General features: G+C 35.0%; 1 protein-coding gene across 2 annotated transcripts in view; it reads right to left on the reverse strand.

Annotated features, from left to right (window-relative positions):
• Nucleotides 1-2,079: 2,079 nt before the first annotated feature.
• Nucleotides 2,080-17,768, reverse strand: part of LOC120412602 (potential E3 ubiquitin-protein ligase ariadne-2) — a 30,702-nt gene continuing 15,013 nt past the window's right edge. For both annotated transcript variants that reach the window (XM_039573149.2, XM_039573150.2), the window contains exons 2-5: nt 12,893-13,614; nt 7,007-7,375; nt 6,680-6,949; nt 2,080-3,036 (exon numbers count right to left, since the gene is read on the reverse strand). In XM_039573149.2, the coding sequence (XP_039429083.1) occupies nt 2,890-3,036; nt 6,680-6,949; nt 7,007-7,375; nt 12,893-13,614 (1,508 nt within the window). In that variant the 3' untranslated portion in view covers nt 2,080-2,889. The remainder of the gene's footprint in view (nt 3,037-6,679; nt 6,950-7,006; nt 7,376-12,892; nt 13,615-17,768) is intronic.

Raw genomic sequence — 17,768 nt, forward strand, 5'->3', positions numbered from 1 at the left:
TAGGGGAAAGTGGGGCAAGTGTAACAAGCTAAGGAAATGCTCGTTATAACCCATTAAAAAGTTAAAAAATCTGTCGGATTTTATTATAATCATCTTATTCTAGGTCTTGACTAAGACTTTGTTAGAACAAGTTTTAAAAAAATCCTGTTTATTAATGTAAAAAATCGATTTTAAAATTTTTGATTTTCCGTACGTTCTACTCAACTAGTGGGGCAAGACGAACAACCCGTTGGGGCAAGAGGAACAATGCATGAAAAAACATGTTAATTTGCTAACAATTGAACTGTTATCACTTAGATACATCAGATTAGAATGTATTTGAAAGGTTTCTTCCAATTTTTAGATTAAATAATAATATTTTACTAAAAAATTTATCGTTTTTACGAAAAAAAATATTACTTAGATGATAAAAAGTAAATTTTCATAATATCACTATATTTTGTATGGACAATTTTTTTTAACAATTGTTTATCAGTTTTTAAGTACTTTCATGTATTTATTTCCCAATAAAGTATGTTGTTGCAGCAATTCGTAATTTTTTCCATACTAAAAATCCATATGGTACACTTGCCCCACCTGAACAAGATTTTTTAAAAGCTCTCAACAAAAATAACCAAAAGATAAATCATACTTAATAATAGGTGTATGTCATTGGTAGGAACATTACTGATCTAGGAAAAATAGCATTTTGATAAAATGAGCCTAAAAACGAACCCTAAGCTTTATTTTGTACTTTCCAAATATTATAAGAAAACAAAGGTTTTGAAAAAAACTTCATTAAATCTTATGCCCCGTGGCGTTTACGTCGTTTTGGCGGTTATGTGGTATTAGAATCAGTTAAATGCATTGCTAGAACAATTCCTCATACTGGAAATAATCGAAATTGTAAAAATTACGGCCGTACGAGCGATTGTTCCTCTTGCTCCATATGGTCGTCTTGCCCCACCTTCCCCTATGTTCTTTAATTTAAAAAAAAATGTTTACGTCAAAACACAAACACAAATTTTCAAATATTAAAAAGAATAAAAATTCAAAAATCACGTAATTTTGAAATATAAGTTCAAAATTTTAAAACTTTTTTTTTACTTTCCATGTTTCAAAATTAATAAATGTTATGTAATGTATGTAATTTAAAAAAAATATATTAAAAATTTAAAGTTTTGGAAATTCAAACATTCATAAATTCCTAAGATTTTAAATTATTAGATTCTTTAAATTTTTAGATTCTTAATTTGTTAAATTCTTGGATTCCTTAATGCCGAAAAATTATTTTCATTACTTTTGAGCATTTTTTGGAGTGATAATTTAGGTAAGAGAAAAATTAAAATGTCGTGTTTCGATTTTACGATTGGGGTTTAAAATGCATTATACACCTGTCCAGTTGTTTTGCAATTATATTTTTTTTTTAAATTTCTAAGTATTGACAAAAAAATTATTTTTGTGAGAAAAAAAAGTTTTTGCGGTGCTGAACATTCTAATTTCATAAAAGTTCAAAATATTTTTAAACATGCCCAAATAAGCTAAATATGATTATCAATGCAGAAAAATGCATTTTAGATTGTTTTCAGTAGATTAGACTACTGTTTCCGGCGACATAAACTTTAAAAAATATTTCCATCCCTGAGTATGGGTAAAAATGTAGATTTTATGTTTGATTTTCATTTATCGAAAAAAGCCAACAAAATCCGAAGGGTTCGTGAAAGAGAAAAGAAAACTTTTTTTGAAGCTACGAATAAAAAAAAAATCGATGTTGCAAAAATGGCAAAATAGGTTCAAGAGATTTTGTTTTATTAAACTGGATTTTCATTGAATAAAATATGAAAAAAAACGTTTATTTTTGGTAGTACGCCATCAAATCGGGCATCCAATCTTACACAAATTTCCCTTTGACCTACAAATAACTTAAAAAACGTATTTTAATAAAATTCAGAAAAATGAAAGGGGTCATACCGCCCCACCGTCACAAGATATCGAAAAATTGAACCATTAAAGTTTCACTCAATTCGAAGAAGGATCGGGGCAAATGCTGTGTGAGTTGGCGGAGAATGACTTTCGGATTTGCTCAATAAAGCAACACTTTTTTTTATAATTTATGTTTTTATTCACCTTATTCTAAACTTGTAATCCTGATTAAATCACCTCATTATCAATATACACAATCATATTTCACAGTAAAATGAATAAATAGCGCGCGCTCCTACTGCCCGAACTTTTTTTTTGCGTTGTGAAGAATGCCTCACGTTTATGAAATAAAACTTTTTCGACTTTGCGGTGCCGCCTAGTCAACACGCATACATTTTTCTATTTTCTATTTTACGGGTTGAGTTTTAATTGTTTTTATTTTACAGCATCTCTCTGGATTTCGGGTTGTGTTTCTTTTGTTGTTGTATTTAGTATAAGTAAAATTTTCCACTTTTACAGATTATCTTAACGTCTGAAGATCATTTGGTGCACGTGTAGGAATAACGAATTAAGAAGAGTTGTCGATTTAAAAGTAAAAGAATTATCTATTATTCGCCTACGGGGGGGAAGGAGAGATGTCTAATTTCACTCTCACACATTCTACGTATTTTATTTCGTTTGATTCTATAAATTTAAAATAACATGATTTCGAAATCAATTCGTTGACCGCTTCAGAAAGTCTCGCTTTTTGAAGACAAAATCGAGTGCACCTGTATGCTATGGTTTCTAACGGTTGGAAAGAAAACAATCTTACCAAACTAACGGGATAAAGGGGTGGGGATCAAATTAATTAAGGAAGGAAGTTTAAAACAGCACAAGGTGGGTATCGTGTGTGTTGTGGTGAGTAATTAATATCCGTTTTTGTTCACTAATTTAAATGTTCGAAGATTGCGTTTTTTCTCTCTCTCTCTTGTTACCACTTGCAGCTCACGCCTCCGTCGGGAAGAAATCTTTTAGCAGCGTGGTCCGTCGCTTCTCGGCCACGTCCATCTGGTTCTCGAGGTCACCCCGGTCGGTCGTTTCGGCGCGTTCCACCTTCCACGAGAGGTTTTCGATTTCCGCCTCCAGTTGGGCCTGAGGGAGAAAATGGTTTCATTAGTGCGAGCGGGTTCCTTTTTTTTAACTTTTTGAAAAATTCGCTGGCCAATAGGGTAACAACGAAAAATTAGTTGGGTTTTTTAAGCAGCTGTGCCAATTTTGAGCAAAACCGGGTTTGGTCTAGGGGTCACTCTTGAGCGTTGAAGTTTGTATCGGAGTTTTTGAAAAAATTTATGGAGAAAAGCAAAAAAACAGATTTTTCCCAGAATTTAACCACAATTGTGTTGAAATTTCTTCAAGTTTGAGTTTCTAATGTGAAATTTAACGCTCTGCAATTTTTTCGAAGAGTGCAAAGCGATCCGAGTTGATCCTGAATAGTTATTTGCGATTTAAAGAAGACGTTTTTGTATGAAAAGATTTTTTTTCACCAACTTTAACGATTCATAGCAAAATCTAAACCTTAACCCACCGGAGGTCGCGTACGTGTACTTTGTACACAGTTTGTAAGGGCACTTGTAAGAAAGGCGAAAACACGCGACTTCCCGAAGGTTAACCGATTTTGCTCAAAATTGGCATTGATTCGGTAATAACAGGTAGTATTTATTCTGTTGTCGTAGTTCACCACCTTTTATTAGCTTTTTGCCTTCCTCACCTCACTGAGGCAAGGCTATAAAATCACTCGAAAAATGAACTTCTTAAATACGACTCCTAGATATACCTTCACGTATACCTATCGACTCAGAATCAAATTCTGAACAAATGTCTGTGGGGATGTGTGTAGACATGATTTTTTTTCCACACGATTATCTCAGAACTGGCTGTACCGATTTTGGCCGGATCCGCCTTATTCTGTTCGTTTTGGGGTCCCCTAAGACCCTATTAAATTTTATTCTGTTTAGTGAAGTGCTTTTAAAGTTATGCCAAGAAAAAGTGTTTTTGTAGCTACAAAAAAGGGTGATTTTTGCATAACCTCAAAGGCCGGGTCTTTTGCTTTTTTGACTTTTTGACCATGCGGGGGATTGGCAGCCACACCCCCTTGCATGCGTATCGCCTGGTTGCCACATCGCTTAAGCAGTGTCTGCGTCTCTTCTGGAAAAAATCTGTATTAATTATGTTGCTGCATCATTCTGCCTCGACAAAGATTTACACGAACTTTTTACTGAAATATATAACTCATGAGACTTTTCACCTTTATTTTGAAGAGTTGAAAAAAAAAGAATTGAAAATTGCTGTTCAAGTAAAATCAATAATTTAAAAAAACAATGAAAAAAAAAATTAAAAAAAACTCTTAAATTAATTTGTAAATACCACCTAAAATACAACATGAATGCGAGGAAGGCACCAACCACCTTAAGGTGGATTAAGTAACGTTTTTTTAAATCGGAAACTGATATCACATTTTAATGTTTTTCGTATTTTTCATCTTTGTAAAACTGAGTAGAAATAGTAATTTGTGTTGAACGAACGAATAGTAACGGATGATCTACGCGGTTAACTTGACGCAGTAGGTCTGGCCAGTAAAAAAGAGTGTTTGTTTCTGGAAGCCTAGCAATTATATTCATCTGATAAAATAGATGAATAGAAATGATTTCAGTGATTAAGATTTGAAAAATCAAGCAAAGGTTTAAAAAAGATGCAGTAGTAATGACGATCATGATGCAGAAACTTTAGATACTTGAATAGCACGTCCCGAGATGGGAAAGTGTGTTTAATCCACAGGCGTTTCATTAAGACGAAGTTCTTCGACAAAACTATTGACTGAAAATGATTCTAGATAAGGAAAGATAGATATACCTTTTGTTAGTTTTTTTTTCTTTGAGGATTTTAAAATTTCGTGCATTCGTTTCTTCAAGGTGGATAATGCAAAAGGAATGTTTTCAAAGTTCTGAATCATTTTCTTTTTCGAATTTGCTTTGACCGCCTTTTTGAACATTTTAATTTTTAAACCGCTGTACCTTCAAACAGTTAAGACTTTGGACAGCGTTAAATATGGAGATTTTTATGTGAAATTTTCTGGAGAATCGATTTCCGGTTTTTGAAATTTCGACGTTTAGATCATTTTTCAAAAATATGTATTTTTTAAAAAAATATATATTTTTAAAGATGATTTTTTTCATTTTTTCAAAAATATATATTTTTTAAAGATGAGACATTACGGTGTAATATCAAAATCGATTTTCCAGCACAGCAATTTTTCAGTTCCTTTTGGGGTCCTAAACAACTCTCCAAAGTTTGGGAACGATTGGTTTAGTCCTCACTTTGCGCAAAGCGATTCAATTTTCCATATAAATTTCTATGGGAAAAACCTTTTTTTTTAAATTTTGATATTTATAAAATCCACGTTTTACGCAGTACTAAAACCGGATTCATATTCGTATGCTCTGGAAGGTGTTCTACAACTTTCCCTAAGAGAGTATGGTGCTAGCTTGTCCCTGAAAGAAGATACAGCGTCCTCAAAACTCGTCTAAAACGTGATTTTCGACCAAAAAAACGCGTTTTAGACGAGTTTTGAACACGCTGTATCTTTTTTTAGTAGCAAGTTAGCACCATACTCTCTTCGGGAAAGTTGCAGAGCACCTTCCAGGACATCCGAATATGAATCCGGTTTTAGTACAGCGTGGAACGTGGATTTTATAAATATCAAAATAAAAAAAAAAAGTTTTTCCCATACAAATTTATATGGAAAATTGAATCGCTTTGCGCAAAGTGAGGACTAAACCAATCGTTCCCAAACTTTGGAGAGTTGTTTAGGACCCCAAAAGGAACTGAAAAATTGCTGTGCTGGAAAATCGATTTTGATATTACACCCTATTGGGTCATATATGTCCCAAATATCAAAATTTCCAAAACCTTTTGATTTTCGTATGGTTATAAGAATCATTTTCCCATTATTAACTATTTTTTTTTAATTCGGGTCTGAAAGGTAAAAGGGTTAATCCACCATAAGGTGGTTGATATTTTCCTCACATTAACACCCAAACACCCAAGCTTGAGGAAAGGGGGAATTTGTATGGGAATTCCCCCTTTTTCTCGAGCTTGTGAGTTAGGTGTTAATATTGTTTTTTTTTTTTGTTATAAGAAATCACCAACCTACAAATGTCCTCTGAATACAACTTCATATACTCATAACTCGATAGGGTTGTCAGATCTTTATTCTTTTGGATTTTTTGGATAGGTCTTTTTCATCTAAATACCTGAGTACCGGCTTCAAAAAAGTGTTTAGATAACACTTAAGTGGTCATAACTATTGATAGGATTGTCAGATCTTCGGCGTTTTATGCTCTTTTGAAAGGTCTTTCAATTATCTAACTAACGACGTGTCACATGATGGACCCAGACATCATTTTCATCGAAATATTTGAGGTCCGGCCACTAAAAAGTGTTTCGATAACACTTAAGTGATAATAACTCTTGATAGGGTTGTCAGATCTTCGATAATTTAGGCTCATTGGTCTTTCTAATACCTCTCTAAAAATATATAACAAGACGGGTTTTTTTTAAAACCACCCTTTTTACAATCTTTTGAATATTAGGCAAATCGGTTTTTTTTAGCATAGCTTTTGAAGTACTTTTTTAAACTTTATGATATAAACTAGGATCTTACGGGACCCCAAGACAGATTGAATGAGACCAAAACGGTTCAGTCAGTCCAGAGATCAAGTGCAATTCCCCGACTCACCTGCTGATACTCGAACAGGTCCTTCCGCGAGCCAGCCTCCATAAAGTACGCAAACGGGTACGTGTACTGCAGCGTGTAGCGACACTTGGCCAGCAAGGCGGCCGCATCGAACAGATACTGCCAGTCGATCCACGTGCCCAGGCCCTTCATCACCTTCTCGTTGATGCGCGCCTTCATCCGGTCCAGCGTTTGCTGCTCCAGCTGCAGCGACTTGGAGTGGTTCTCCCAGCGTTCGTAGTAGTGGAGGTACTTTTTCAGCGCTTCCCGGGCCTAACAACAGAAGAGACTCAGTTATTCAACTCAATGTCCTAGACTCGAACTGCTTACCTGCGCGTGCACCGACTCGTGCGCAATGTTCGGATTTTCCTTGTACCGCGAGCACTCGTAGTACTCGGAACCGTGCGCCTTCCAATCCCCCAGGCACATCCAGCAAAAGTCGTGCTTACAGTTGAAGCACTGCATGTGGTTGCAGCCCCCATTCTTCTCGATGCAGATGTGACACTTTGGACAGTCCTTGGTGTGGGCGCTGATGTAGTTGGCCGTTTCGCTGTCGTCGGCGCACTTTGTCAGCCACTTGCGGATGATTTGGCAATCGGTGGGCGCGTGGTAGTCCATTCCGCACCGGAAGCAGAACGACGTCGTGCACACCTTGCACGTCGTCTTCTTCGGGCTGATGTCCGCGCTGCGGATGATAATCTGTTGGACATATGGGAAAAGAGAGACACAATGTTAATTTTACTGCTAATTAATTTTAATTTTTGAAGTTTTGTTTAACCTTTACAACCTACGATCTCAACATAATTTTAAGCAAAATTACAAAAACCAAGATTTCTATGCCCTTATTTTTTAATTTTTTTGGGGGTTTCCTTTGTTTATGACTCATGAATCATGAGGTTAATTTGAACAACTTTAAATTCTACAATAATTTTTGTTGTCTTGTCTGTTTTTGTTTTTGATGGTTCGATTTTCAGTTCATGTTATTGAAATGACATGATCCAGATCTGTTGTAACGATATCTTGAAGTCTACATGGCTGTTATTTTTGAAAATAAGAAATTTGAACAACAATCAAGCATGTTTGCAAATGTGATAAGATTTTTTTTTCGAGATTTTTGGATATTAGCTCAAATTAAATCAAAAACTGAGGAATTCACAAATTCAAAAAAAAAAAACAGAATTCAAAAACTCAAAAACAAAAGTTTTATGGTAAAAAATAGTAATTAAGGCTCTGAGATGTAAAATTTCCGGTCGGCCATTTGGCGGCCATTTTTGATTTGGAAAATCATGTAAATCTTGATTCAGAATGCATCAATCAAAATATGGTTTTCTTTGTGTTGTTTGTGGAAGCATTTTACATATCGTGAGTAATTGTTTATTTCAATTTACTATTTCTTGACCCTTATTTCAGAATCATCATTAACAGTCATTGCTCTTAAAATATAAAAAAAATTTTTTAAATTATTTGGTATATTTCAATTTTGTCAATTTTTTTCTAAGAAATTAAAAATTGAAAAACTTTAATTTAAAAAAATAATTCAAAACCTCAAAAAAAATACATTAAAAAAAAGAAATAAAATATAAAAAAAATTCTTTGTTTGTTAATTCTTTAGAATATTTCAACATTTCCGAATTTCTTTTATGTTTTTTTAGTTTTGATTTTTGCCTTCCTCACTTTACTGAGGAAAGGCTATAAAATCACTCGAAAAACGAACTTTTTAGTTAGACCTCCTAGACCTACCTTCATTTGTACATATCGAATCAGAATAACCAGCTGAGCAAATGTCTGTGTGTTTGGCTGTATGTAGACATGTGTACCAAATCAATGTCACTGGAATATCTCGTCACAGGCTAAACCGATTTTGGCCGGAATGGTTTTAATCGATCCGTCTTAACGTCCCCTAAGTTGCTATTTAAATTCATGCAGTTTTATCATCTATTTAAACAGTTATGTTAAAAAAACTGTTTCATATTAAATTAAAATTGTGGTAAAAAGGGTGGTTTTTTCATGAAACCCTCACATGTTATATATTTTTAGAAAGCATATGAGAAGACCTTTCTTGTTGATTAAAAATTTTCAAGATCTGACTTACCTATCTAAAATTACAAGCAGTTTAAAAAATGGTCTGAATTTACATAACCTCAAATGGTCCCGTCTGATCGCCACGAAAAAAGCCTTGTAGAGGGATGCCAATTTCCTTAAAGGCGGTGTCTGTATAATCTTGACAAAAAGTCTGTAGGAAGTCTGTTTTTTTTACTCGTCACTTATTTTTATTAGGACCTATTAGGTTCTGCGACCACGTTAGGGGAGATCCATAAACCATGTGGACACTTTAGGGGATTGTAATCACTCTATAAATGAGAGGAAGGCACCAACCACCTAAAGGTGGATTAAGTTACGTTTTTAATGTTAAAATACATTGTTTTTTTAGTTTTAGTTTTTCGCAATTTTCGCAATTCGCAATTTTCAGTGTAAGAACGGGCCTTGACCGATCTTATGCACCAGGTTCCCGACGAACACGCACTGCCCTTACACCTACATCTCACCCTTGCTCTGAGTCAGTACGAGCAGCACGCTAGAACACGCTTTGAGTGTTCGTGCCAGGCATGCACACCTTCTTTTCCGGTTACGCATTTTAACTCGGCCGGAGGTGGTACATTACGTAGGGTTTGATGTAAGTATAAGCGCCTAACCATTAACAGTGTGCCTATCAATTTTCATTAAAGCAAAAACTGTTTTATTTTTAGTTTGAATTCAAAAACTAGTTGTTATTTTACTGTGTATTGTTTTCTCCTGAAACCTTTCCTAGTGTTGAGTCGTGTTTATATGTTGCTATTTCTTTTGTCGCGGTGTTTTGTTACAATTTTTGGTCCTAAGCATGTTATAAAAGTTTACCAAAAGTACAATAGTAATATTTGTGTTAATCCTTTAATCATTCCATAAATTGAGTAAGGGCTCGAACCTCACTTGCTTAAGAAAAAGGTGAAGTTTCAAAACAATGGACAGTGAAGGAAATATACTATGTAAAGAATCAATAGTAAAAGAAAGATAGTAATTTATGAAGTAGATAAAGAAATTAACAAACAAGCTTAGATTGTATTGAGGGCAATTTACAGGGAAGATGAGAAATTATTCAAATAGATAAATAAAGAAAAGAAAAGGCACATGATAAACAAAACAAAATTGACATCGCTGCCAAATTAAGGGAAAGCAGACAGTTTGTTACAGCTGCATCAATTGGTAAAATAGAGTGGGAAAGCGTTGAGAAATAAGAGAATCAAATAAGTAAAATCGAAATCAAATGAAGGATAGTAAACAGAAGCCGATTTAGAAAATCAGTGAAACAAAATAAACAGAAGATAGCTGTTAGCTGAAATGGAAAGTAGAGAAACCCCGTTCTGCGATGCTCAGGTACATCCACAGCAGTTGACTCAACATACTGCGAATCAAAACAATACCGTCTACAATCACAAATTACTTCCCTTTCCCACATTGTCGCGCCCCTTTCTTCTAGCCGTCTCTACTCTGACCCTCGCTGGTCAAAGGTTTACGAGTCGTTTCCACAGGCCACCAGCTAGGTTACACCTTGTCATCATGATGACTAAACCAAGCCAACGTGGAGGTAAGAAAATAGGACACTTGCAAGGACATGCTGTTTTGTCCAAACAGCACTACGGATGTAGTTGGGCTCCTTCCGGGATGTTCCTCGCCTAGGTGTGTCAACCGACGAGGATCATCAGTATCATGCACCCTTGGCCTGCAAATTCAAACATTCAAAATTATGTAATAAAATCAAAAACTGGGAATTCACAAATTAAAAAAAAAAACAGAATTCAAAAACCCAAAAAAAAAATATGGTAAAAAAATAGTAATTAAGGCTCTGAGATGTAAAATCGGCCATTTGGCGGCCATTTTTGATTTAGAAAATCATGTAAATCTTGATTCAGAATGCATCAATCAAAAAATGGTTTTCTTTGTGTTGGAAGCATTTTACATATTGTGATTAATTGTTTAATTCAATTTACTATTTCTTGACCCTTAATTCAGAATCTTCATTGACAGTCATTGCACCAAGGGAATGACACCATCTTCGACATTAAAATTTAAAAAAAAATGTTTTTAAATTATTTGGAATATTTCAATTTTGTCGATTTTTTTCTAAGAAATTAAAAATTCAAAAACTTTAATTAAAAAAAATAATTCAAAGCCTCAAAAAAATAAAAATAAAATTTACTTTAAAAAAAAGAATTAAAATATAAAAACATTTTCTTTGTTTGTTAATTCTTTAGAATATTTCAACATTTCCGAATTTTTTTTAAATGTTTTTTTAGTTTTGATTTTTTAATGTTCAAATACATTGTTTTTTTTTTAGTTTTAGTTTTTTTAATTATATTTTAATTTTTTTATTTTAGAATTTTACAAATTCTTGAAATTTGTAAAATTATTGTTCTTTTTCTATTTTTAAATTTTAACCATTTTGTTTTTTTTTGTTTTGATTTTGCAGTGCAAATATTTGTTTGCCCAAAGTAATCATTTTTGCAGTGCAAATATTTGTTTGCCCAAAGTAATCATTTCAGAAAAATATTTCAGATAACAAAAAAAAATCATCTTTTCAGGTTCGGCTCAATTTCCAAATAAACAATCACATTTGATATGGTCGGAAATTTGTTCAAATTGTGAGGTTAGATTTTAAAATTTTGAAAATACTTTTATTATCTTTGAAAAAAATGTTTTTTTTTAATTCTTTAAAATCTCAAATGATTGCATTTTTTGTCATCCCATACCCAAAAATGAGATTGTTCAAAAATGGCTAATTTGCACAATCATGTTTTTGTGTGAAAAGACGAATTTCAATGGGTTAATTTATTTAAGAGTGTCACTATTTTTTTTCTGAGAGATCTTAAGCAATACCAGGATAACCAGTCTCAAGATACTGATTTTCGAATTATTTAATAGCCTTTTTGTATGGACAGCTGCCAAAATGTTGAAAACTATTAGAAAAAATACATACAAGGTTTCAAATAAATAAGAAAAATTCAAAGAATTGGCTTATTCTTGAAAGAATCGGTCAATTAGCCTTTATTTATCAAATGACGATATCTCGGCACAATTTTACTGCTATGAAAGAACCAATGATGCATAATGCCTTCATTGATCGAAAACCAAATTAAAAAAAAAAATTAAAAAAATATGGCCAAAATTCTTAAGAAGTGCTCAAATCGATTTGGTGTCTTCGGTAAAGTTGTAGGTTATGATTAGGACTTTTCGGGAAAATTAGGTACAATGAAAAAAAATCAGATTTTTTATTTAAACGTTTAATTACTAAAAGTTAACCGGTGCAATTTATTTTTCAAAGTTTTTATAAAAAAAATGAAATAACAAGCCACAGTTTTGGGTGACTTAAAAAAATAGCAGCCTTAAATTCCTAAAAGAATATTTTTTTTAATTTTTCGTTTTTTTATATGTCTTAGAGGATTAAAAAGACATCTTCTGAGCCATAGTGCATGATGGTGCAAAATCTGTTTGAGGAGATATGATTTTTTGGATAAAATCGAAAACCTGGACAAAATATTATTAAAAATATTGTTTAAGGCAATTCGCAATCGAAACCTACTTTACACGTTTTTTTTTGATAAAGTGTACCGTTTTCAAGTTATAGCTACTTGTTATCTTTTGCATTTTAAAAAATACTTCTTAAAAGAAATGCAAAATCGAAAAATTATTGAAAAGCTGAGGAAATTTCTTACATTTTTTTCTCTGAGATATTTTTTTGATTTTTCATACTTTTTTTGCAAGTTTTCGAAATTTTCCAAAAAACAAGATTGTTCAAAAAAATATATCTTTTTGCACCATTACGCACTAATGCACAGAAGATGTCTGTTTAGTCTCCTAAAACATATAAAATAAAAATCGAAAAAAATCCTAAAACATATTTAAAAAAATCTAAAATTAAAAAAATACGTTGTTTGGAAAAGTTTCGGAAAGTCCTATTTATAACCTATAACTTTACCGAAGACACCAAATCGATCCGAAAATCCCTTCTCAGAATTTCATACATTTACATACCCATTTTGTATGACCACGACCAGCCTCAAAGTTGTATGGAGACTTGTATGGAAAAACTAAAAATGCAATATTGCTTCTTTTGACATAAACTCATACTCATAGCAATATTTTGACTCGATTTCCAAATTCCAGTCACATAAGAACACCCACCTGACAATTTGGCCCCGGACAAAACCGTAACTCCGGATGGCTTTTCACGTAGTCGGCAAAGGCAAACTGCTGGTACTTGTCGCGGAGCATCGGCCGGTTCAGCAGGTTCAGCACCAGATCTTCCGGCACCCGGACGTCACAGCGCTGCTCCATACAGCCGATCTGCGTGGAAATTCCTTGGCTAATTTGAATCTCAAAGTGCATCGCCCAACAATCGCGGCAGAACGAGTGCTGACACGAGAGGGCGTGGAACTTGTCGACGGCCTGGACGGTGACGCACACCGGACAAAGGTGCGTCCGGTAGGCGGTCGGAGGTGGGGATGAACTGCGAGTTGAAGCTGCTGCTGCGGCAGGGTTGGAACTTGGTCCGGGAACGAGCTGACCGGCGACGGTTGGAAGAATCAGCGGAATGCTGACGGCGGTGGCGGACGAGGTGGAAGCGATTGCCATGGCCATTGCGGCCGGAGCTGCCTTGATGCGGGCACTGACGAGCAGGTTGGAGGCGTTGTTTCGGTACTTTTCGACCACTTCGTCGGTTCGCCACTTGGTTTCGTGCAGCAGGACTTTGGCCAGCGAGGGAGTGATTTGGAGCACGTTGCTGAGCTTTTCAACCGATTCGTTGAGCAGCTTCTCGACTTCCTCCACGTCTAGACATTCGTACACAAAGTATTCGGGGTCGGACCGCTTCGGGTCGATCTGTTCGATGTCGCAGTCTTCTAGGCCTGGGGGAGAGAGGAGAAAGATAAGTATTTATTAATTTTTGGGAAAATTTAGGCTGAATTACAAATAGTTCAAATATTTATTTTTAGAATTGGGTTTGAACCTTTTTAGATAGGTACTCAATTCAAGGGTGAGCATCAAAAACCTCGGTTAAGCTTAATTCCATTGAAGGGTTCACCACCGATTAAGCGACTTTTTTTATGCCTCTCATTTCCCAACCATGACACTGAAAAATAACAATAAAGCCCAGCAAAACAGAGTTGGTAGTTTTTCCTCTCACTTGAACAAGTTCAGCACAACATATTCATCGCGCATGAGAGACAGATTCGTGTGTGATCTCTGCTAGGTACGTGCCAACTTGCACACAGGCAGCGCAGGACCATGATTCATAATGAGTGTCTAGACAATTCGGAGATCTGACATGGGAGAAAAACGAATAATAGGGTTTACCAACCCCAGCACCACTGACTGCCGGGCTGCTGACTCGGAAACAAGTCGGCAGAAGAGCAGTTCAATGGAATATATGCACTGTGCTATGTGTTTTGTGTGATTTATGTGACATACCAAGAAGATAAGAGTAATGCGTACGAGTAATGTCATGACAGAAGAATAGAAAATGTTGAGCTACTCTATTATCGGAATATAGCTACTGCACCAGTATTGCTCGTAATTTCTAAACGAATAACAGTTGTTTATATTTATTTTTGAATTATGTTGATTGGACTGAGGGTTGCTGAATTACAGCCTCCCAAAGTTTAAATGTTGTGAAAAATGAGTTTTTTTTTGCTGTTTAAAACATTTTTTTTTTTTAAGTCAGGATTTACACACATAGAAAACAAAATTATGGTAATATTCATCAGGGAATGATGATCTTGTGTCAAAAAAAATAATTGTAAAATTGCTTCAGAAACTGGTAAATTTTCATCAGATTTTGGTGAATTTTTATCAGGTTCACATTTTTAAACATTTGTTATGTAATAATACTCAAAAAAGAGGTAATATTCAGCCTACCAAATTTTCAACCATCGAAAATCCACCTTTTTTTTCTGTGTTACTAAAAGGCTGAATACACCTATTTTTGTCATTTTAAAACGTGTGGCTTGATTCTGATTTTTTTTTAAATATGGCTGGTACAAATTTTATTTGAAGTTTTTGAGTTGAAGTCAGAAAGAGATAACATCAGGAATTTATATCAGCTTTTTAAAAATATTTATAGCAATGGTACTTCTCCTACTTAAAAAGTTTTAAATCGCAAAAAGAACCTGAAAATACGTATAATTGCGTATAAACTATGCCCTTTATTGAAAAGAAATATAAATTTTCAATTGTAAATTTGATTTTGCGTCTGAATACAAAATTTAAAAACAAAATTTGACCAAATTTTTTTTTCAAAAATCATACTTTTTTAATTTTTTTTGCGTGTTACTTCCAAAAGTCCTATGAGACATGGGTATCCTATGCTGATAGGACCTTTTGAAAACGTAAGCTAAGATTCATAATTCCGGAACCAAATTTTGCATTCTTTTTTTGAGTTAAAACAAAAATCTGCTTCTAGGGTAAAAGAAGCCCTTTTTTAGTTGCTTAACACATTTCTAGATTATTTTTTTTTGTTTTAAATAGGGCCGTTGCAAATATTTTTCAAAGTTTATGTCGCCCCCCTTCAAAATCGGTCTGAAAAATCAGGGGGCAAAAAAAATATTTTTCCAAAAAAATTCAAAATTTCCATGAAAATAGAAGTCTAATCAACTGAAAACAATCTAAAAAGCATTTTTCTGCATTAATAATCATATTTAGCATGTTTCGGCTTGTTTCAAAATGTTTTTAATTTTTATGAAATTCCAATGTACAGCACCCCAAAAAAATATTTTTCGCCAAAAATAAAATTTTCGTCAATACTTAGATATTTTGGAAACTAATGATGGCAAAACTACTGGACAGGTGTATAATGCATTTTAAAACACTTTTTTCATTAAATGTTGAAACCATGGCTCGTAATTTCAATTTTTATAATTTTTAATTTGCCCCCCCCCCCCCCCCCCTCGACTTTGGTCAGAGTCGAGGGACATAAACTTCAAAAAATATTTGCAACGACCGAAATCCGATAAACAATATTTTATTTTTTTGCTTTTTGAGTGTTTTTGAATACCCTTGACTCAAGGCGGTTTCAAAAACACCCAAAAAGTATTTTTTTTTTATTTAACCTTTAAAAACACATAAATTATCCACCTTTAGGTGGATGGTTCCTGAAATCCTGAAATAAAAAATCCGATTTCAAAAAAAAAAAAAGCTGACTTTACTCAGCAAAATACAGACACCGCTTTTCGTGGCGATCAGACCCGACTATTTGAGGTTATGTTTAAAATAACCTTTTTTTTTGCAGTCGGCTAAATAGTTTTTCAATTATAACTTTTAAACAACTAAATAAAACTTTTTTTTTATTTAAATTTAGACCATATCCGGTCAAAATTTGTTCTGCCAAAGTCGAGAAAAGTGCATGATTTGCATTCACCTACTTTCATGTATACATATCGACACAGAATCGAAAACATAACAAATGTCTGTGTGTGTGTACGTGTGTCTGGATGTATGTATGTGCCAAAATTGTCACTCGTTTTCAAAAACAATACTAACAATAAATCAAGCAAATTATAAAAAAAAATATTCCAAATTTAGATTTGTCTAATACTTAATTTAAAAAATCTGTAATTCTGTAATTTGGCAAAAATACAAAAAATTTCAAATTGAAAAAAATATTCTATTTCCAACAAAAACTTTGAATAACAAATGACTTATCAGAAAGATATTTCTATGTTTTGAAAATAAAGCCAGTTCGAATTATATTTAAAATCTTCCCAACAAATTCGGAGCGCAGCAAAATACATTTTTAAATTCAATTTTTCAATTCGGTTTATTGGTGAATAATCAAGATACAATAAGTTCTTTTGAGATACATAACAGAGTTTTGGAGTTCCTTTCAGCTGTGTGTTACATCAAATCCATTTTGGAACAATTATTACTAATAAATAAAGGTGTCACCAAGAGTAAGAAAAAATAAGAAAAAACTTACTAAAATTGCAGGGGAAAGGGGATAGAAATAGAGAAAGCTTAAAACTAGATCACAGTTTTTTATCCTTTATAGATGTGCTTGATCATCAGCTCCCCAAGGGCCAGGAATTGCTCCGCCTTGTTACGGCAGGTCCGAAACCGCGTCATCATCTCCCCTGCGAGAGCAAAGAACTCTGGCAGGGTAAAGAGATCTTCCCCGGTAACTTCTTGCTGGGACGCATTGCCGCTACCGGCAGCGACCACGCTGGCGAACGATCGCCCCCATCCAGGAGGGAACGCTGAGTTTTCCGCTGGAACCGTACGATGACCAGCTGCCGGCACGGTTACGCTCGTACTTCGCTGAGGAGGGTGGGATGCTGCTGCTTTCTTCTTCCTCTTTTCCTGCTCCTCGAGGTAGCTTTTCCGTGTGCTGCATCCACGGTAGTTGCTGGTATGGTTACCTCCGCAGTTTGCGCACTTGATGCGCGCCTTGGTTTGCTCTGCCTTTTCCCCCAAGTCCGCCTTGCACGGCAGTGCACACGCCTCAGAGAGGTGTGATTCACCACACTTCACACAGCGGGGCGGGAGGTTGCAGTTCCGTGAGCCGTGGCCGAATTTCTGGCAACGGTGGTATTGTGCTGCGTCCGACGGGTTCTTTGAGTAGAACCGCCAGTTTACCCAAAACCCGTCCAACGCCTTAGTTCGCCGCAGGTCTTGAATCTTGTCGGTGCCGCGGTCGAAGTACAACAGGTACAGTGTGTGTGTACCTGTGACTGTTGTCTTCCGCGAGAGGACTTTTATGTCACGCGGTGTTATACCGGCACCCGAGAGGTCCTTCTTGAGGTCGGAGATCGGGCGGTCTTGGTACACTCAAACCCCGATGGTTTGACACCAACTGTTGTCAAACGCACGGGGTCACGTTTTAGTTTGACACCCCTTTTACACGGAGTTCACATACACTACCAAACGTTTGTTTGGATAGTGTGCGTGAGCGCCGTGTAAAAAGTGACAGTTCGTCACTTTTTAGTTTGACTTTGACCAACCAACGGGGTACAAACTAAAAAAGTGTTAAACGAAAAAGTGACCAACCACCGGGGGTTGAGTGTACCCC

The sequence above is a fragment of the Culex pipiens genome, chromosome 3 (genome assembly GCF_016801865.2).
Source record: "Culex pipiens pallens isolate TS chromosome 3, TS_CPP_V2, whole genome shotgun sequence".
In the NCBI taxonomy this organism is placed as follows: Eukaryota; Metazoa; Arthropoda; class Insecta; order Diptera; family Culicidae; genus Culex; species Culex pipiens.